Below are 22,493 nucleotides of genomic sequence, written 5' to 3'. Positions count from 1 at the left end.
CATGAAGTCCTGTGACATTGATCACAAGTCGTGGTAGTCAGTTGCCAGCGTTCGCCAGAGCTGGCGGGCAGTCCTAAAGACGGGGCTAAAGCGTGGCGAGTCGAAGAGACTTAGTAGTTGGCAGGAAAAAGGACAAAAGTGCAAGGGGAGAGCCAACTGTGTAACAGCCCCGACAAACAAATTTTTCTGCAGCACCTGTGGAAGAGCCTGTCACTCTAGAATTGGCCTTTATAGCCACTCCAGGCGCTGCTCCACACACCACTGACCACCTCCAGGCGCTTACCCATTGTTTCTCGAGATAAGGAGGCCAAAGAAGAATTCAAAACAACAAAACATGTACATTTTGTGAAGAAGCTTTAAATGAGAAGACTATTTATTTACTTTCTCTTTACTATGTGGAACAGATTTAGTGAGATACCTGTCATTGTTTTTGCTTGCACAATGTCTGCCTGCACACTTGATGCAGCGATGCAGAGTATTCAGAATAGATGTGCCTCTGTCAAGTGATCTTGATCTCTGTCTCCCCATCCTCTCTGTACCTCCCCCTGTCCCCACCAATACTGTATCTCAGTGTTATACAGTGACACCTGTACAGTAATGCAGTGGAACATCTATCAGTGCTATAAATATTTCACAAAGGCAGTGTTTGCAAGGTAGTGGGTTTTAGTGGCACTAACAGGCCAGTTAGGAACAATGGGGAGGCTCCGGCATGTGCTGTGACATTTCCCATCGGAAGAGAGAACTTCTGAACATCATCACTGCTTGGTTTAGAGTCATAGAGAGATACAGCACTGAAACAGGCCCTTCGGCCCACCGAGTCTGTGCCAACCAACAGCCACCCATTTATACTAATCCTACATTAATCCCATATTCCCTACCACATCCCCACCATTCTCCTACCACCTACCTACACTAGAGGCAATTTGAAATGGCCAATTTACCTAACAACCTGCAGGTCTTTGGCTGTGGGAGGAAACCAGATCACCCGGCAGAAACAGGGAAAACTTGTAAACTTCACACAGGCAGTACCCAGAACTGAACCCAGGTCGCTGGATCTGTGCGGCTGCGGTGCCAACCACTGCATCACTGTGTCGTTTCTGTTAAGTCCAGTGTCCAACCAGACCCTCAATCGGGGGCCTTACCAGTGGGCTCCTTATTCCTACACTGTCAGTTCTCAGTACAAGCCCAGTAACGCTGGCAAGTCATAGCCCTTCACTGGAGACCAAACAACCACAGGGGAACAAAAATAAGATGTTAACTCTCCACTGAGTATGTGCTTAGTCCCTCTATAAGAGCAACTGGCTATGCAGCAGCTGTCCCCACATGCTCAGGTTAAATTGCTCCTCTTCGTCAGCAATTCCTGAGGCAGGTAGGACGAGCATGCCGTATCCAGCACTCCAGTCTGGGTGAATGTGGTGACCATCGCTCTGCCAGTACGGCCGAGCCACGGGCCGCCCACTGTTAGTCACACAGAATCGGCGGGTCGGATTCTGACCCGAGGGCCGTATGTTGGACAATCGTGTCTTACACTTTTTCTTGAACAAGGGTGCCACATTTCCCACTCTTTAATCCTCTGGCACCTCCCCCGTATCTAGGGAAGATTGGGAGATTAGATTAAGTGTTAATTAGTTATTAAAGAGGGAGAGCACAGTAATTCTAATGTAGACAGGACAGCATTGATGTTGCTTATTTAAGTGAGTCACTGTGAACATGAACATTGTGAAGCTCTGGGGAGTCAATTAGTTGAAATGGTCACATTCATTGTCAAATATCTTGGGTTATCAATAAAGATAGCCTTTATTCAATATTGAATGAAGACTGCCTTTCTGGGTTAATTAAATAATGAAAGGTATATTGTCTACCCATAATTCAGCAGGCAAACAGTTTGATGCTCTTTCTTTGTTGTAGACTATCGTGATTTTGGACAGTCAGCAGGAAAAGGCTGACTGTGTTTTAAAGTCTGAACCAGCATGATTTCAGAGGGTTAAGTTAGAAAAGGTGCGCCTAAGTTTAGAGAGAAGGCAAGTTGCATCTTGTCGTCTTAGCTGAAGATTGTAGGGAAATCTATATTGTCGCTGTGAAAATTGTATGCTGTTCACTCATGTATTTCATGTAAAATAACCAGCAATTGGTCTGAAGCTTATCTTGGTAAAGTGCTTATTTAGTCCGAGTTCTGTAAAGAGAGGAATTTCCGTGTTTTGTTATATTTCAATAGCTAGTGAATGGAGTAGGTTTCCCTGTTAGAATTCCTGGTCATTCTATTATTGGCTGTAAAAGTACACTTCGGATCACTGGAATATCAGGATTTGCTTAAAGGAGTAACCAATGGCTCTGAACCTCCAAATATCTAGTGAGAACTTGCTTTAGTGCAGTGACTGTTCCTCTGTTTCCTAGTAGTGGCTTCCTGCCTGCCTCCACAGGGTTTGGGCAGGGGTCAATGCTGTAAACTGGTAAAGGGTCCCATGAGTGAAAATGGCCTGGGTCGCGTACTGGCACTGTCATGGGCTTCTCGCCTGGCCCAGAAACTGGCACTCTGCATTTGCGTCCCCTGATCAAATTCGACTTCCAGTCTGCCTATTTCCATCTCTGCAGCATTTCCCACCTGAATGATTAGGGTGGCGCAGTGGTTAGCACTGCAGCCTCACAGCTCCAGTGACCCGGGTTCAATTCTGGGTACTGCCTGTGTGGAGTTTGCAAGTTCTCTCTGTGTCTGCGTGGGTTTCCTCCGGGTGCTCCGGTTTCCTCCCACATGCCAAAGACTTGCAGGTTGATAGGTAAATTGGCCATTATAAATTGCCCCTAGTATAGGTAGGTGGTAGGGAAATATAGGGACAGGTGGGGATGTGGTAGGAATATGGGATTAGTGTAGGATTAGTATAAATGGGTGGTTGATGGTCGGCACAGACTCGGTGGGCCGAAGGGCCTGTTTCAGTGCTGTATAACTAAACTAAACTAAACTACTCCAACTCCAATGCCGCTGAAACCCTCATTCATCTTCCATTACCTCTAGACCTTATTTTCCTTGAGTCTCCTTCCAAGCACCACTCCGCATAAACTCTGGTTCATCTAAGATTCTGTATGGGCTAAGACATGCATGACTATGTCTTGTTCCTACCTATTGCATCTGCCATTGCTGACTGCAACCATCTTCCAGCTTGAAAAAACCTCATCCTCATTTATAAATCCCTGAGACTTCTGCTCCATCCCGTCTCTGCACCTCCTCCAGCCTTGTGTCCCAGTTTGTCCCTTCCTATCTTCCCTGTCTGGTCTACAATATATCCTCCACCTCTGCTCCAGTATGAGCAGCAGAGCTTTCAGTACCAAGGACCTGTATTGTACAACTCTCTCCCTAAATTCTACTACTTAGTTACATCTCTGCTCACGCGATGAGACTCTTTAAAATGTAACTTCTTTGGTCACGTATTTATCTTTTCCAATCCTGCTGAATGTCTGAACAGCACTTCAGCTCTGATTTCTAAATCTGTACTATTGTACAAATGACGGGAATGATCAAATAAAGACACATATTGCATTCACGTCAGGGGGAATCTTTCTTCTTTATTTCAGAAAAGATGCCTGTAGTCAGTCTTGATGAAAATAAACCTCCTTGTAAGACAACAGATGGCACAGTGCAGAAAGTTCCTTTTGAGGATTTTTTTTTTTAAAGCTTCATTTTAGTCACAAACAACTTTAGTGACAGAAATGTTAAATAAACAGACAAAAATCCAGTAAGTATGACTGTCTCCTGCAGGAAGAAAGGGCCCACTGGGTTGAATATTAGGAACACGCAAAAGCAAGTTTAAAAAGGTAATCAGAGGAATAAAGATATTTAGAAAAAAGCACAACTACAGAAGCAAAATGTACCAGTAAAAATTCAGTCAATGGAAAGTCGTGATGAAACTTCCAGTATAGTGTCTATTTCTGGCTGTCAAGAAATAGGGGCGAGAAGTAAGTGCTGGAGGCTGTGCAGGGAAGAGCCATGAGGCTGATCCCTAGTGCCAAGAGACTTGAGTTATGAGGAAAGACTGGAGCGATTTAGCATATTCAACATGGATAGGAGGCAGTTGAGAGGTGATCTTATTGAGGTATATCAGGTAGTATATGCTAAGCTATGGGCCTCACTGCCTTGTGGGTGTCTTGGAACAGAAGGCGGCTAAGGGAGTAAACACCAACAGAAAATCCAGAGTGGAGTCCTGTAGGCAGTTGCCTGTCACTTATCAGGCATCTTTCCAGCAGCTCCTGCAGCAGAGCTTTTACCAAAGAGTACTGTGTTTTTATTTCTTTTCCCTTGGATAATACGAGTAATGCTGAGAGCGGAGTTCCTGATGCTTGGGTAACCCAAGGTCTCTATACTATTTGCCCAGGTCTGCGCCCTGGAGAGGACACTCCAGCTTCATGGTTATACACAGTGGGCACAGTCCGTCATCTCCCGAGACGGACAGATGCCACCACGCTAAGCAAAAGATTAATCCAAGATACCACTTGAAATTAAGCAGTGAGATTAGGACAAAGAGCACAGCTTCAAATTAGTAAAAGTTAAGACATTGAGCTTTTTCTTTATACAGAGAAAGACTGACATATTGACTGGATTTTGAACAGAGTGTTAGAAGCAGAATCCCTAGAATTATTCAAACAATTAGATGCAGCAATGGGGAGAGAATAAGGTTATTCTAGATGAATATTAAAATAGGCCAAATGGCCTTCCTAATTCATAAGTATCTTGTGAACTGTCAGCTCAGTTTAATTTTTTCAACATTAAGTTTGTGTTTGCTTTCAGACCTGCCATCCAACCAATCTGATTGGCCATAGCATTTTCAGTCCTTTCATCCACCTGATTTGGTTCTGTTGCTTTTAACCCCACCCTCTGACTGCTCTGAATGGGCTCTTATCCTTCAGCCTGGATCTGATTGGATGTTGTCACTGTCAATCAATACAAGTGGCGTAAAAATGATTTTTCTTATGAAACGCTAACTAGCTTGATCAAGGGTTAAAACACTGACAGCATCTAAATGTACACCAAGTTTTTTTTTAAGTTTCCTGTGAGATACATTACTAACTGCCTTCAGAAAATCCGTACACACAATATCTACTGCATTCCCTTTATCTAATCAGTCAAACTCTTTGTCAAACAATGTTTGCGCTGAACAAATCCATGTTTGTTGTATCACTAACACAGTGGTTCTTCTGGAAAGCTGCATGGAGCAGTCCTGTAAATGGAATTATTCGACCGTCTAATGGTCTGTTTTTAAAAAGTAGAAAAGTATTCTTTGGTTAAATAGTGTTCAAATTATATATTCCACTTTAAAGATGAAGATTAAAGGTGCGCATCTCATCAGTCAGAAGTGGAGCAGCTTCACTGTGAAATCTTGTTTAAGTGGGTCACCTCTAATATTCACCACGAGCAGGAACCTGGGAAGCCCAGCCGAATCATTTAGTTACAAATGTAAAACTCATCTTATTTGATCACCAAATTATTACGGATGACTAAGGCCATTCAGCCCACCTTAATTCATCCAACCAGAAAGACCCTAACATCTCCCTATTGCAGCCCAATATTTCTTAAATGATTATGGGGATTTGCGACCATTCTATGCATCGATCACTCTTTACATGAAGAAGAATATCCTGACATCAGTCGTGAATTTATCTTTTACTAATTTGAACCCGTGTTTCCTAATCTCCCAATTTACTTTAAAGTAATATCCTGGATTTACCTTTCTCATTCCCTAGTTATCTTTTATATTTTATAAAGTTACCCCTTGGATGTCTCACTTTTTCAGACAGAAGGTTTCCTCATAGCTCAGACTTTTGACATTACTGATCCATTTTTTGGCTCTTTAAGCTGCTTCCAGCACTGGTCTCACTTGTACCTCTGCGACTGGAACTGGATAAATATTGAAGGTGCAATTTGACCAGAGAACTGGACAGACTTCCTCTGATTGGTATTCTGCAGTTTATGTAGTTTGACATACTATTGGCTTTGTTGATTGTTGTTGGATGTGATAACTCCTAAACTCTAAGACTTCTAAATTTCCTTCAGCTTCAACCTGAGTTATGTCAACACGTTTCTTGGAATACATGTGCTATCCATTTTTACCTTTCTTGTATGTAGTACTTCACATTTAATGTTCTACTGTTATAATCCCATAATACTGGCTTTTTTTAAACCACAGGTTATAAAAATGTGCCAGGCCAGGTTTTTCTAGTTGCATCTGTAGCCTGTTGTCTTTGCAGGTACTCTGTGCCTGGCAGCGCTGTTCCTCTTGTTGGCTGCTCTTTTGCTTCTAGAGTTGCTGAGTATCTGTCATTTGACTCTTGAAATTTAAAAAGAGATGAAACTGAAATGAGAAAGGAAGTCCATGTAGTAAAAATGTCGAAACAACCCAGGCGTGAGAGACAACTGCAGTTCAAAAGCTGTTGCTGTTTTTTTAAAATAAATATCTTATTTTGGTCTTTCCGTTCCTAACTGTGCCATCAGGGGGAGTGCCAAGTACTCCTGACTATTTGTTTAACTTTCTCTCAATTCAAGAGGCCTGCCTCACCCTGATACCAAAATTAAAACTGTTTGAGTTTATTTAAGGTTGCTCGAGTGTGTGTGTATGTACATATCCAAATAAATTTAAAGCCCTTTCTTCCACACTCCCTTTCCACTATTCATACTCAAAGTGTAATACATCTACAAAAGACTGGTCACTTTCTGTTGGGTCATGAATCCTTCTTAAATCCCTCTCTTAAATAAATAAACATGTCATTCAGCTGCTTTTTGAGATTTGAGCCTTGCAGCAGAATTCCAGCATTTGTTTGAAAATGATGACCTTGATCTCTTCATTTACTTTTATTATTTATGTCTTCCAGCCTATTCCATTCTTCTTGCTGCTTCAGAATACATCAGAGGTTGTTGCCAGCATCTTCCTGAAAATTACCAGGAAAGAGGTATATACTAATACTGGTAATGTTTTCCTTTGGATGCTTGAGCTATATTGTGACTGTATAAACAAAAAAAAACTTTCAGTATGAAATTGAGGGGTAGAAAAAGACCAGCTAGTCCACGTTAAGCATGTCGCACGCCAGGATAGTCACAGCATCATAGTGAAACACTTCCTGTCTTCCCCCACCATATGTTGAATCATTTTGTACTGACCAAATTTGAATTCTTGAATTTTTTAAAATTCTTTTTCGATTGTCAGCATCGTTGGCAAGGCCAGCATTTATTGCCCATCCCTAATTGGCCTTAAGAAGGTGGTGGTGAGCCACCTTTTTTGAACTGTTGCAGTCCATGTGGTGTAGGTACATCAACACTGCTGTTAGGAAGGGAGTTCCAGGATTTTGACCCAGCAACAATGAAGGAACGGTGATATAGTTTCAAGTCTGGATGGTGTGTGGCTTGGAGGGGAACTTGCTTCCGTGCATCTGCTGCCTTTGCCTTTTTAAGTGGTAAAGGTCGCGGGTTTGGAAGTTGCTGGCTAAGAAGCCTTGGTGAGTTGCTGCATTGCATCTTGTAGATGGTACACACTGCTGCCACTATGCGTTAGTGATGAAGGGAGTGAATGTTGAAGGTGGTAGATGGGGTGCCAGTCAAGCGGGCTGCTTTGTCCTGGATGGTGTCGAGCTTCTTGAGTGTTGCTGGAGCTGAACTCATCCAGGCAAGTGGAGAGTATTCCATCACACTCCTGACTTGTGCCTTGTAGGTGGTGGACAGGCACTGGGGAGACGGGAGGTGAGTTATGAGCCACATAATTCCCAGCCTCTGACCTTGTTGATGTTGATAGTGGGGCATTCAGCGATGGGATACTGTTGAATGTCAAGGAGAGATGATTAAATTCTCTCTTGTTGGAGATGGTTATTGCCTGGCACTCGTATGATGCAAATGTTATTTGCCAGTTCTCAGCCCAAGCCTGAATGTTGGTGCATGCAGACATGGACTGCTTCAGTATCTGAGGACTTATGCACAGTACCAAACACTGTGCAATCATCAGTGAACATCCCCACTTCAAATTTAATGATAGAGGGAAAATCATTGATTAAGCACCTGAATATAATTCGGCCTAGGATACCTCCGTGAGGCACTCCTGCAGCAATATCCTGGGACTGAGATGATTGACCTCCAATAATCACAACCATCTTCCTTTGTGCTAGATATGACTCCAACCAGTGGAGAATTTCCCCCGATTCCCATTGGCTTCAGTTTTGCTAGGGCTCCTTGATCCCACACTTGGACAAATGCTGCCTTGACGTAAAGGGCAGTCACTCTCACCTCACCGCTGAAATTCATATCTTTTGTCCATGTTTGGACCAAGGTTGTAATGAAGTCTAGAGCCGAGTGGCCCTGGTAGGATCCAAACTGAGCATCAGCGAACAGGTTATTGCTGTGTAAGTGCCGCTTGATAGCACTGTTAATACCTTCCATCGCTTTGCTGATGATTGCAAGTAGACTAATTGGCCAGATTGGATTTCATAGAATCATAGCAAGTTTGAGGCACAGAAATAGGCCACTTGGCCCATTGTGTCTGTGCCGGCCGAAAAATGATTTGTCCTGCTTTTTATGGGCAGGACATATCTGGACAATTTTCTGCATTGTCTGGTAGTTATCTGTTGTAGCTGTACTATAACAGCTTGGCCAGGGGCGCGGCTAGTTCTGGAGCACAAGTCTTCAGTACTACTGCCGGGATGTTGTGAAGGTCCATAGCCTTTGTTGTACCCAGTGTCTTCAGCCGTTTCTAGATATCACGTGGCTTGAATCGAATAGGCTGAAGACTGGCATCTGTGACGTTGAGGTCCTCCGGAGGAGGCCGAGATGGATCATGCAATCAGCACTTCTGTCTGAAGATGGGTGCAAATGCTTCAGCCTTGTCTTTTGCACTGACATGCACTGATTAGATTAGATTAGATATACAGCACTGAAACAGGCCCTTCGGCCCACCGAGTCTGTGCCGAACATCAACCACCCATTTATACTAATCCTACACTAATCCCATATTCCTACCAAACATCCCCATCTGTCCCTATATTTCCCTACCACCTACCTATACTAGTGACAATTTATAATGGCCAATTTACCTATCAACCTGCAAGTCTTTTGGCTTGTGGGAGGAAACCGGAGCACCCGGAGAAAACCCACACAGACACAGGGAGAACTTGCAAACTCCACACAGGCAGTACCAGGAATCGAACCCGGGTCCCTGGAGCTGTGAGGCTGCGGTGCTAACCACTGCGCCACTGTGCCATTGATGTGCATTAACAAGTGCTTTTGTATGTCTAAAGAATGATGTTTTGATGGTCTAAATGTTGATGTACTAGCAATTTACTATCAGTTGACCCTGGTTTCAGCATAAGTGGAATATCTAACTGTTAGTAGAACGGGTATACCAGTTCCTCTAGAATCACTATCCCTGTTCAATTTCCTCTCCCCCTCCACAAACTGTAGCTTGAATATCCTTTTCATGTTATGCCAGCTCCAGTATAGCAGCTGTTACTAACACGTGAATGGAGTCTGGTGAACCTCATTAACGGTACAGGTGCAACCTGCCCTTAGGCTGTTAGACTGGTGTTGGTGATGAGATTGATGTGCAGTAGGGAAGGTGAGCCAAATTCATTGTGAGCTTTGATTTGATTCAGTATTCGAAGTGGGTCAGTGCAATTTGCAAGCTTTCATGAAGCTGGGCCAGTTAAATGCCATTTTATTTTTTCTGAGCCAACATTGTTACACTGAAAAATCCAGCAATCACTGGCAATATGAAATAAAAACTGAAAATATTGCGAATGGACGCAAGTTTGGCTGTATCCGGAAAGAGAAAACATGAGTTAGGATTTCAGGTGTAGAGTGTTTGTCAGAACTGGAACCAGTAAATAGCCAAGATGCTTAAGACCGAACAAAATGAAAGGGAAGGGACAGAACATGAGGTGGAAATTAAGAGTCAGGAGATATGACACCAGTCACCGAGAGGAGTTGATTCGGTTGAATGGTCAGCAGCTTTTCTGACTAGGTGAAAAACTGGTAGATGGTATACACAGAGCCTCAGTTAGGCAGTGAAAAGGTATTCAAAGAACAAAAGGGCATGAAAATAGCTCTCAGAAGGTAATTAAAGGTACACACGCACAGAAAATCCAAAATGGAGATGAATGAAATTCTAATTGACACTGGCCTCCTCAGCCTTGAGGAGACCAGCACTGTGACTATCAAATAAAGTATATTAGATTGGAGGAATTACAAGCAAATTGATGCTTCACACAAGAGCAGTTTTGGGACTCTGAGCTGTAGTGTAAGAGGTAAGTGGGCAAGTATTGCATATCTGCTACAATTGGAAAAGTGCCAAGACAAAGGGCAGCTGCATATTGGGGTGATGGAAGGTTGAACAAGGGTATTAGACAGGGAACAGTCGCTCCTGAAAACAGATGCGAGAGGAGAGGATCTGCTTGCTGGTGAGATTATGTTGTAAATTGGTGGAAATTACAACAATGTTCTGACATGTGGAGGTTGGTAAGGTGGAAGGTGAGGAAAGACAGGATGAAAGCAAATCATTGTGAAATAGGGAAGACTCTATTGAGGGCCGTGTTAACAACCAGGAAAAATACAGCCACGGTAAAACAACCTTTCAGAAGCTTTGCTGCAGACAGTGAGGTTATCAGAACAGATACAACAGCAACAAAGCAACTGGTCAAAAGAGATGAGTTATTGCAGGAAATGAGGTGGGCAGTTGTATGATCCCAATACTTGTACATGTCTGTGTGCTTGTAATATGTGGAATTTGTGGAAAGTCCACTGCCAAACAAGTCCAACAATAGAAGGGAAGAGACAGAGATGAACGGTATAAAAGTGAGGAATGGGTCAAAATTATTGCCAACAGTAAAATGTCTTTTTCAACAATGCTGTTGTTTATTTCTAAGCTATGATAATCAGTAAGGACCCTAAAGGCGCTGAGATGAGGCATTTCTCTGGAGAAAGTTAAAATTTAAAGGATAAATTGAACAGTATGATTAATGTGTGCCTCAGAAAAGATGTTGGGATATGAGGGGTGGTCAGGTCTGACCCTTCCTACTGTCAAGGTGAGAAGTTGGACTATTCACTGATCATTCCACAGTGTTCAACTCTGTTCAGAACTGCTCCAGTAAGGAAGAAGCCCAAGCCACCCTACGCCAGCCAACAATATACAGCTTGGGTTGTCTAGTGACTGGTAACATTCACAACAGAAGTACCAGGTAATAACCATTTCCAACGAGAAAAAGCCAAACCACCTCTGCTTGAACTTCAATGACACTTTCAATGGGGCGGCGCAGTGGTTAGCACCGCAGCCTCACAGCTCCAGCCACCCGGGTTCAGTTCTGGGTACTGCCTGTGCGGACTTTGCAAGTTCCCCCTGTGACCGCGTGGGTTTTCGCCGGGTGCTCCGGTTTCCTCCCACAGCCAAAGACTTGCAGGTTGATAGGCAAATTGGCCATTGTAAATTGCCCCTCGTGTAGGTAGGTGGTAGGAGAATGGTGGGGATGTGGTAGGGAATATGGGATTAATGTAGGATTAGTATAAATGGGTGGTTGTTGGTCAGCACAGACTCAGTGGGCCGAAGGGCCAGTTTCAGTGCTGTATGACTCTATGACCACCATCACTGAATCACTCATCAACAATATCCTGCGGTCACCATTGCCCAGAATGTTAATTGGAATAGCCATATCAACACTGAGATACACGAGCAGGACCAAGCCTGGATGCTCTGCAGCGAGGGAGTCACCTTCTAGCGCTCAATGCTTCTACACAGTCTGCAAGGCTCAAGTTAAGAATGTGATTGATATTCACCACTTACCTGAATGAGTATAGCTGCAACAACACTTAAGAAACTTTACACTGTCCAGAACAAAGCAGTCACTGGATGATTGCCAGCCCTGTCACTGAGTTTGATATCCCCTCCACCACTAGCGCACTGTGGCTGCAACATGCACTACAGGACACACTGCAGCTGTTCACCAAGCTTAGCTCAACAGCATTTCACAGCCTCCCCAAAAAGGACAGTGGCAGCAATATAATGGGAACGCCATCACCTCCACTTTATGTTGGAAATATAACATAATTTCTTCACTGTTATTGGGTCAAAAACCTGGAATTTCCTATTTAATATCTTTTGTGGGAGCACTATAATCATAAGGACAGTAGTGGTTCAAAGGGGCCCACCACAACTGCCATCTTTGGAGTAGCTGGAGAAGGGCATTAAATGTTCTCTTATCAGCTTCATCCACATGCCAATAACAATTGTACACTTTTAAAATGGGCAATAGAAAATGAATGCAATGATATGGTTATAATGTTCAACTTTTACTTCTGGGACATGGTTTTTGAATCTGTTGCAACTTGTTTGCTAAGCATCTTCTCTCACTAAGGACTTTTAGGGTTCAAAGTAAAATGAGGCAACCTCAATCTAATCTATGGTAAGCACAAGTCCACAGCATAAAAAAATGCAGAATCCAGGATTGAATTAGCACTTGTTCCTCGCAGGAGTCATAAGGATGGCAAATCGAAGTGTTGCTCTGTTGTAAAAGTTGGTGCTGCTCTGTGGATGAAGTCAGGACATGTTGCATTGTGCGGAAGAAACTTCACCTCACCTGGAGTTGCTTAATTGTGACACCAAATCCAAACTGTGGAACAATACTGCCTTCTGTACTAACCCTCCTTGCCTTGGTGAACACCAAATGTCATATAATGCCATATTGGGAGGTTAGAAAAAATGTTTCTCACAAAGGGTTATTGAAATATGGAATGCATTACAACCAGTTGCTTTTGAAACAGTGAATTATGATATTCAAGTGGGGATCAAATAACATGAAGAAAACTGTTTAAACAATATTTGGAAAATTAGAGTAAATCACTGTAGAGCCAGTACCACCACTGGCTTGATAGGCCAGATGTTCTCGTACTGTCTTGTAATTTCTATGTTTCACCTTTGTGCATTTACCATCTTAAATGTTGATTTTGTGCTTACTAAACAAAAAAAATGTTGACTACTGACACACTATAGCTTTTAATTGTGATTACAAATCATCTTTTTATTTTCTTTTGCACAGAAATATTCTTTGACTAAATTCCTCAGGTAAGCCTGTTCAGTACCATTGTATATATCTTGCCTTTCTGCACATCTGCCAAATGTTAGAGATTAGGATTGCCAGTCAGTGAGTTTTTGCTGAATGTTGAACTGTTTTGGAGAGTGGTATAGTTTAAAACCTGAGTAAACCTAGGAAAATGTCAGAAGCAGTGAGGTAAAACTAACTAGCCGACCTCCAGATGCACTTTCAAATCATAAAATCTTGAATTGATCACCAAAGGGATTTTGGAACCAGCAGTTAAACTATGGGAGCAGCCTTGTGCTTTTTAAAAACAAACTTCTAAGGTAACCATCCAAATTCTTTACACAATGCTTAACAAAATATTTGTTGAAATTTAATTTGATCAAGATTTCATTCAGAAGTCATTACCTGGTATGCTGCTGAACTACACAGCCAGGGACGTGAGAGTGCAATCCTTGATTTGTGCTGTGATAGCTGATCTCGGCTTCAAGGGATGGGGGCTACAATTCACCCCAGTGCTGTTGTCATGACTGCCACTGGACAACGAGAAAGAAAATATCACCAGGGTTCCCACTTCTGATTATTGCTCAGTGACCCTTGCTGGAAGATTTGTGTACCTGTAGATAGGTGAATATAGTTTGGGGCCTTGATCTAATACCTGGCACAGTACAATCATACCAACTGTCATTGTCCAGGCTTGTGTGAACTCACCAAAGCCAGATACTTGGAGGATTGCTTGATGGACATGGACTGCACCATAGCAAGAGTCAGTACTTTCAGGAGTGCAGGTTAAGGCAGTTAAAAGTAAATCAACAGAAATTTCTATCAGACTATTTTGAGGATCTGGAGTGAGCTACCACAGCAGGAGACAGATGCAGAGCAATTGAGGTTGACGAAGGAGATATAGACTTGCGTCAAAGTAAGTGTTTCGGTAAAAAGGGTAGGGAATTAGCATGTACACGTTTTTCAAAACCTGCCATGGGTAACAATGGCAGATCAGGTTTGATGGACCATATGGCTTATATTGGGGAAGCAACCCAACACGACTACAAATCTTTTAACTGCTTACCTATACAACAAAAATCATACAAAATTCTATTGCTAAAGAATTATTAGCTCCTGGTCTCAGTGGTACGAGGTATAACCACATTTAGAGCTTACTAATTTCTTCTCTTTGACCCATTCCATCCAGTGTGGTGTTGGTTCTCATAGCTGCTGTCAGTTTGCCATTGAATGACCCTCAGGTAAGCGAGTGGCCTCTGTCTTATGCACTGTTTGCCTCAGTCACCATGTTTAAATGTTGCTATTCAAATGTACAGGGGGAATAATTTTTTTAATTTTATTTTAGAGATACAGCACTGAAACAGGCCCTTCGGCCCACCGAGTCTGTGCCGACCATCAACGACCCATTTATACTAATCCTACACTAATCCCATATTCCTACCACATCCCCACCTGTCCCTATATTTCCCTACCACCTACCTATACTAGGGGCAATTTATAATGGCCAATTTACCTATCAACCTGCAAGTCTTTGGCATGTGGGAGGAAACCGGAGCACCCGGAGGAAACCCACGCAGACACAGGGAGAACTTGCAAACTCCACACAGGCAGTACCCAGAATTGAACCCGGGTCGCTGGAGCTGTGAGGCTGCGGTGCTAACCACTGCGCCACTGTGCCGCCCATATAAGTTCTCATATAATGTATTGTGCCTCATAAATCATGTTCACAGACTGTGAACATTTACTGATGTGCTTTGAGCTGTGCTGCAATGTAATAATACTTGTGAAAACACTTTGAATTACATTTATACCTGTGCTTTATCAAATAACTGTCAAAAGATGATTTTCTTTTTCTCCAACAAATCCAAAAAAACCTTTCTTGTTGAGTATCTGGTTTACGGGACTGAATAAATAGGGATTTATTGCAGTCAATTGCGTTACTATTCCCATCCCAAATCTATTTAATTTGAGAAAAAATTCTATCAGGATAAGTAATGTCTGTATGCCACAGCATGATTCTTTATCATGCACATTGCTGTTATAAATTTAGTTTAAGTGTTGGGGTCTAATTACGTTTTTCCTTTTATTAATTGCTGGGCTCAGGCTTCAGGGGTTAAAAGAGCAGAAAAATCTAAAGTTCTCCTTTGAACTTCACCAGTTGGCAGATGCAGCAAAGTTAAGTTTCTTAGTTTCTGAAATTATATATAGGACAGTACTTTCTAACCTAGAATAAATATAAACTGAAAATGCTGGAAATACTCAGCAGGTTGGGCAGCATCTGTGGAGAGAGAAACCGAGTTGTTAGAACTGATGAAAGGTCACAGACCACAAACATTAACTCTGGGCTGAACTTTCTGCCCCATTGGGGTTGGTCTGGGAGGTGGGAGGGCTGGCAATATGGCAGGGGAGGAGAGACCAACGTCTTCCTGCATATTGCCTGAGATGGGCACCTGAGTGGTTGGCTGCCCACTGGATAACCAATTGAGCCACTTAAGGGCCTAATTAAGGCCACTTCCCACCCCGCGGGCATTTTCCCTTGTCTGGAGAGCCAGCTGCTGCTTAGGGAGACCACCAAGTAAACTCTTGCGGCTTCCCAGGGAGGGGCACTCCATGGCTCGGGGACGGGTCCCCCCACGGCAACAGCACTGCTGGAGCACCATGGACCAACACCAGTCAGATCCAAAGATAACAAGACTCTCCTCCAAGACATGGACAGTATCACTACCTGCTGGAAGGAGCACTCTGTAGAACTACTCAACCAGAACGCCACGGTGGACATGCACCTGCTGGAGAATGCCCACAACATACAATCAGAGGTGATATAGACGATGATCCAACACTCAAAGTGATAACTGCTGTCAAGCAGATGAAGAACAACCAAGCATCTGGTCTTGACAATATCCCTATGGAAGTACTGAAACATAGAGGAGACATACTGATCTCTCCGATACATGCCCTATTTGTGAAACTCTGGCAGAATGAAGAAATTTCAAATGATCTTGGAGATGCCTTGATGACCACAATCTTCAAGAAAGGAGACAAGTCGAACAGTAGCAGCTTCAGGAGTATAGCATAGCTCTCAACTGTTAGCAAAATCTTAGCTAGGTTACTTCTTAATCGCCTATCACCAACTGCAGAGGAGGTCCTTCCAGAGTCCTAGTGCAGCTTCCAACCTGCCAGAGAAACAACCGACATGATCTCCACCGCATGCCAACTTCGGGACAAGTGCAGAGATCAGAACACCCCTTTGTATATGGCTTCCTTTGATCTCACAAAAGCCTTCGACTTGAAGAATTGAACTGCCCTTTGGAAGGTGCTTCAGCGATATGGATGCCTAGCTAAGTTCACAAATGTTGTCCGTCTCCTATATGACGATAACCAAGTATCGGTACAATGCAATGGCTCCACCACAGACTTCTTCCCTATCAAAACGGGTGTCAACCGGGGGTGGGGGTGGGGGGCTGTCATTGCACCAACACTATTCTCAATCTTATTTGCAGCAAAGGCTCTCCCAAGGTGTGATAATAACATCACAATAGATTCCAGCACTTTCCCAACAACTGATGTCAGGCTAACTGGTCTGTAGTTCCCTGTTTTCTCTCTTCCCTCCTCTTTTGAATAGCGGTGTTACATTTGCTAACTTCCAATATTTTGGGACTGTTTCAGAATCTAGGGAATTTTGGACAATCATGAGCAGCTCATCCACTAACTCTGCAACTATCTCTTTTAGAACCCTAGGATGTAGGCCATCAGGTCTTGTTGGGATTTGTTGGATTTTAGTCCTTTGAGTTCTCCAGTACTTTTTGTCGGCTGATATGAATTACCTTACTTTCCTCACTCTTTTTAACCCCTAGGTTACCCTCTATTTCTGGTATGTAACTTGTGTCTTCTACTGTGAAAACTGAACAAATATTTTGTGTCTATGTCTCTGCCATTTCCTCATTCCCCATGATAATTTCTCCTGACTCTGCTTCTTCATTTACTTTAGCTATTCTCTTCATTTTTATATACTTGTAAAAGCTCTTGCAATTTGCGTTTATATTCCTGACTAGTTTACTCTCCTATTTTTTTTCCCCCTTATCAACTTTTTGGTGGCCCTTTGGTTTTTAAACTAAATCAGCAGGGGAATGGGAACCTAAATTGTAGTTCCAGTGTACAGGCTGTTGAGAGTAGTGAGGTAGGGGATAAGGTTACAGGGACGCAAGAGGGCACTGGCAAGCAAGAACTTGGTTTAAAGTGTGTCTACTTCAACGCCAGGAGCATCCGGAATAAGGTGGGTGAGCTTGCAGCATGGGTTGGTACCTGGGATCCTGATGTTGTGGCCATTTCAGAGACATGGGTAGAGCAGGGGCAGGAATGGATGTTGCAGGTTCCGGGATTTAGATGTTTCAGTAAGAACAGAGAAGAGGGTAAAAGAGGGGGGGGTGTGGCATTGTTAATCAAGGAAAGTATTATAGCGGCAGAAAGGACGTTTGAGGACTCGTCTACTGAGGTAGTATGGGCCGAGGTTAGAAACAGGAGAGGAGAGGTCACCCTGTTGGGAGTTTTCTATAGACCTCCGAATAGTTCCAGAGATGTAGAGGAAAGGATAGCGAAGATGATTCTCGACAGGAGCGAGAGTAACAGGGTAGTGGTTATGGGGGACTTTAACTTTCCAAATATTGACTGGAAATACTATAGTTCGAGTACTTTAGATGGGTCTGTTTTTGTCCAGTGTGTGCAGGAGGGTTTTCTGACACAGTATGTAGACAGGCCAACCAGGGGCGATGCCACATTGGATTTGGTACTGGGTAATGAACCCGGCCAGGTGTTCGATTTAGATGTAGGTGAGCACTTTGGCGATAGTGATCACAATTCGGTTAGGTTTACCTTAGCGATGGGCAGGGACAGGTATATACCGCAGGGAAAGAATTATAGCTGGGGGAAAGGAAATTATGACGCGATTAGGCAAGATTTAGGATGTGTAGGATGGGGAAGGAAACTGCAGGGGATGGGCACAAACGAAATGTGGAGCTTATTCAAGGAGCAGCTAATGCGTGTCCTTGATAAGTATGTACCTGTCAGGCAGGGAGGAAGTTGTCGAGCGAGGGAGCCGTGGTTTACTAAAGAAGTTGAAGCGCTTGTCAAGAGGAAGAGGGCGGCTTATGTTAGGATGAGACGTGAAGGCTCAGTTAGGGCGCTTGAGAGTTACAAGCTAGCCAGGAAGGATCTAAAGGGAGGGCTAAGAAGAGCAAGGAGAGGACACGAGAAGTCATTGGCGGATAGGATCAAAGAAAACCCTAAGGCTTTCTCTAGGTATATCAGGAATAAAAGAATGATAAGAGTTAGAACAGGGCCAATCAAGGATAGTAGTGGGAAGTTGTGTGCGGAATCAGAGGAGGTAGGGGAAGCGTTAAATGAATATTTTTCGTCAGTATTTACAGTAGAGAAAGAAAATGTTGTCGAGGAGATTACTGAGATACAGCTTACTAGGCTAGATGGGATTGAGATTCACAAGGAGGAGGTGTTAGCAATTTTGGAAAGTGTGAAAATAGATAAGTCCCCTGGGCCAGATGGGATTTATCCTAGGATTCTCTGGGAAGCCAGGGAGGAGATTGCAGAGCCGTTGTTGTTGATCTTTATGTCGTCATTGTCGACAGGAGTAGTGCCGGAAGACTGGAGGATAGCAAATGTTGTCCCCTTGTTCAAGAAGGGGAGTAGAGACAGCCCTGGTAATTATAGACCTGTGAGCCTTACTTCGGTTGTGGGTAAAATGTTGGAAAAGGTTATAAGAGATAGGATTTATAATCATCTTGAAAAGAATAAGTTCATTTGCGATAGTCAGCACGGTTTTGTGAAAGGTAGGTCGTGCCTCACAAACCTTATTGAGTTTTTCGAGAAGGTGACCAAACAGGTGGATGAGGGTAAAGCCGTGGATGTGGTGTATATGGATTTCAGTAAGGTGTTTGATAAGGTTCCCCACGGTAGGCTATTGCAGAAAATACGGAAGTATGGGGTTGAAGGTGATTTAGAGCTTTGGATCAGAAATTGGCTAGCTGAAAGAAGACAGAGGGTGGTGGTTGATGGCAAATGTTCATCCTGGAGTTTAGTTACTAGTGGTGTACTGCAAGGTTCTGTTTTGGGGCCACTGCTGTTTGTCATTTTTATAAATGACCTGGATGAGGGTGGGTTTGTAAATTTGCGGATGACACGAAGGTCGGTGGAGTTGTGGATAGTGTCGAAGGATGTTGTAGGGTACAGAGGGACATAGATAGGCTGCAGAGCTGGGCTGAGAGATGGCAAATGGAGTTTAATGCGGAGAAGTGTGAGGTGATTCACTTTGGAAGGAGTAACAGCAATGCAGAGTACTGGGCTAATGGGAAGATTCTTGGTAGTGTAGATGAGCAGAGAGATCTTGGTGTCCAGGTACATAAATCCCTGAAAGTTGCTACCCAGGTTAATAGGGCTGTTAAGAAGGCATATGGTGTGTTAGCTTTTATTAGTAGGGGGATCGAGTTTCGGAGCCACGAGGTCATGATGCAGCTGTACAAAACTCTGGTGAGGCCGCACCTTGAGTATTGCGTGCAGTTCTGGTCACCGCATTATAGGAAGGATGTGGAAGCTTTGGAAAGGGTGCAGAGGAGATTTACTAGGATGTTGCCTGGTATGGAGGGAAGGTCTTACGAGGAAAGCCTGAGGGACTTGGGGTTGTTTTCGTTAGAGAGGAGGAGAGGTGACTTAATAGAGACATACAAGATAATCAGAGGGTTAGATAGGGTGGATAGTGAGAGTCTTTTTCCTCGGATGATGATGGCAAACACGAGGGGACATAGCTTTAAGTTGAGGGGTGAAAGATATAGGACAGATGTCAGAGGTAGTTTCTTTACGCAGAGAGTAGTAGGGGCGTGGAACGCCCTGCCTGCAACAGTAGTAGACTCGCCAACTTTAAGGGCATTTAAGTGGTCATTGGATAGACATATGGATGAAAATAGAATAGTGTAGGTCAGATGGTCGGCGCAACATCGAGGGTCGAAGGGCCTGTACTGCGCTGTAATGTTCTAAAACATTCCCAATCCTCAGACTTGCTACTATTTTTTAGAGGATTATAAGCCTCTTCTTTGATACTATCTTTAATCTCCTTCGTAAGCCACAGATGGGTCTTTCTGGCTGAGTTTTTGTTTTTCAATGGAATATATTTTTGTTCAACATTTTGAATTGTTTCTTTAAATGTTTCCCACTGTTTAAATAGACTGAAAGGTATGGCGTTAACTAACCAATCAACCTTAGCCGGCTCTCCCCTCGTACCTATGAAATTGGCTTTGTTTAAGATTCTTGTTTGTGTTTGGAGTGTGTCATTTTCAAACTTATTTATAGAAACCAGCCCTGCAACCTTCAATGATTTGTGCACATATAACTCCAGGTCCCTCTGCTCCTGTACCCCTTTTACAATTGTACCCTTTAATTTATATTGCCTCTCCTTGTTCTTCCTACCAAAACAAATCACTTCACACTTCTCTGCATTAAATTTCATCTGCCACTTGTGCACCTATTCCGTCAGCCTGTCTATGTCCTCTTGAAGTCTACCATAATCCTCCTGACGGTTCACAATACTTCCAAGTTTTGTGTCATCTGCAAATTTTGAAATTGTGTCTTGTACACTCAAGCATAGGTCAATATATTTTGAGAAAAAGAGGGGTCCTAACACTGACCCCTGGGGAAGTCCACTTCCTCCAGTTCAAAAAACAGCCATTCACAACTATTCTCTCTGTGTTTCCTGTTACTCAGCCAATTTTGTATCCGTGCTGCTATGGGTCCCTTTTATTCCATGGGCTCTAATTTTGCTGACAAGCCTGTTATGTGGCACTTTTTCAAATGCCTTTTGGAAATCCATGTACACCACATCAACAGCATTAACCTCATCAACACTCTATATCGGGCAGTGGTTTTCCCCACGCTTCTGTACAGTGCTGAAGCTTGGGAAACTTATAGACACCATATCAAGGCCCTAGAACAACAACACCAACGCTGTCTTAGAAGGATCTTGCGGATCAAATGGGAGGACAACAAGAGTGTCCTCAAAAACATAGATATCCAAGAATAGAGGCCATGATAATCTCACATCAGCTGAGATGGAAGGGACATGTCATCAGTATGCCCAACTCAATACTGCCCAAACAGGTGCTATACTTGGAGCTACGCCAGTGTTACGGCCACATGGTGAGGGGTGTGGGTGGTTCCCACTATTCAGCTCCCACCTGACTGCAACAAGTGTTTTTGTTATTGGAGTTTAACCCCTTTGTGTTTCATTTGTCAAATAAACAGACAATGACAGGTTTTCATGCAGATTTAAAACCGAAGATTGATTAATTATTGAGCAATATGCCTTATCCCAAAATTGTTGCTACCCCATCCACTCTCACATCCTCTTGCGCGCGGACACACACACACACACACACACACACACACACACACACACACACACACACACACACACACGAAGAGACAGATGGTGAGGAAAAGGGGTAAAGTGGTTTTCAAGTGAGGTAGGGTTTTGGGGTTCACGGTAAACCTGTTGATTTCTCTCAGAAGCCAAGTTCTCGTTGATTGCAGGCCTGAGGTGTTTGTAGATTTCTCTTTCGGTTGAAAGTTCAATTTGAAGACAGAGGAACACTTCCAGTTCACTGCTGTACAAGTTAAAAATGTGGCATTTACAGCAGAACACCTTCCTTGGCTTGCTGGATTTTCTCCCAGCTCTCAGCTGGACAGGCTGTTTGTCCTGATTCTTTTTCTCTCTCTCCAGAGAGCTACTTTTAAGGTCAAAATGGTCTTGCATCTTGCTTCTGTTAGCAGATGTAGATCTCCCTCCCTGCGGTGACCACAATGGCCCAGGATGTGCTACCTCACGCCGCCTTTGTTTCAGAAAAGCCCATGCAATTTAGGATGGGTGCAATTGACACCCCTTCATTTTGAATGTATTCTTTTGTCTTTGCCAGACAATTTGAATATACAAAGCCAAGTCTTTTAACCTTCGGTGGCCATGTTTTAGCATGTTGTTCACTTTTAAAAGAAAAGCCCATTTTTATAACCCTTCAGGGTGCGTTCTGTATTTTCAATCACTGCACTTCGCAGGAGTGTAACACCAGGGAGCCTGTTCACATGGGCCAAAGGAAACGTTTCAAAGACCATCTCAAAGCCTCCATGAGGGTCTGCCCTATTAACATTAACACATGGGAAGCAGATGTCCACTCACAACCAAAAAATGGCGATCCATCATCAAAGATGGTGTCAACACCTTCCAATCAACAAGAGCAGCTACTGAGAGAGACCGGAAGTGCGAGGGCAAGCTGCTCGAGCCCACAATCGGTTACTACTTCTACCGGGGATAACCAATATCCTCATTGTGGGAGAGCCTGCAAAGCTAAGATGGGGCTCATAAGCCATCTGCAAACCCATAGGAAGAATCA

The 22,493-nt window shown here is 43.4% G+C and overlaps 1 protein-coding gene across 9 annotated transcripts in view; it reads left to right on the top strand.

The window, feature by feature from the left end:
• Positions 1 to 22,493, top strand: part of LOC137369878 (UDP-N-acetylglucosamine transporter TMEM241 homolog) — a 207,712-nt gene that overhangs the window by 15,470 nt on the left and 169,749 nt on the right. For all 9 annotated transcript variants that reach the window (XR_010975033.1, XR_010975032.1, XR_010975034.1 and 6 more), the window contains 3 exons: positions 6,856 to 6,933; positions 13,048 to 13,073; positions 14,240 to 14,291. Coding sequence is in view for 5 of the 9 variants with exons in the window: in XM_068031547.1 (XP_067887648.1) it covers positions 6,856 to 6,933; positions 13,048 to 13,073; positions 14,240 to 14,291 (156 nt within the window). In the remaining 4 variants the exon portion in view is untranslated. The remainder of the gene's footprint in view (positions 1 to 6,855; positions 6,934 to 13,047; positions 13,074 to 14,239; positions 14,292 to 22,493) is intronic.

Source organism: Heterodontus francisci, chromosome 5 (genome assembly GCF_036365525.1).
Source record: "Heterodontus francisci isolate sHetFra1 chromosome 5, sHetFra1.hap1, whole genome shotgun sequence".
Classification (NCBI taxonomy): domain Eukaryota; kingdom Metazoa; phylum Chordata; class Chondrichthyes; order Heterodontiformes; family Heterodontidae; genus Heterodontus; species Heterodontus francisci.
The sequence above is the reverse complement of the archived record's forward strand: the minus strand, read 5'-3'. Positions and strand labels throughout refer to the sequence as shown.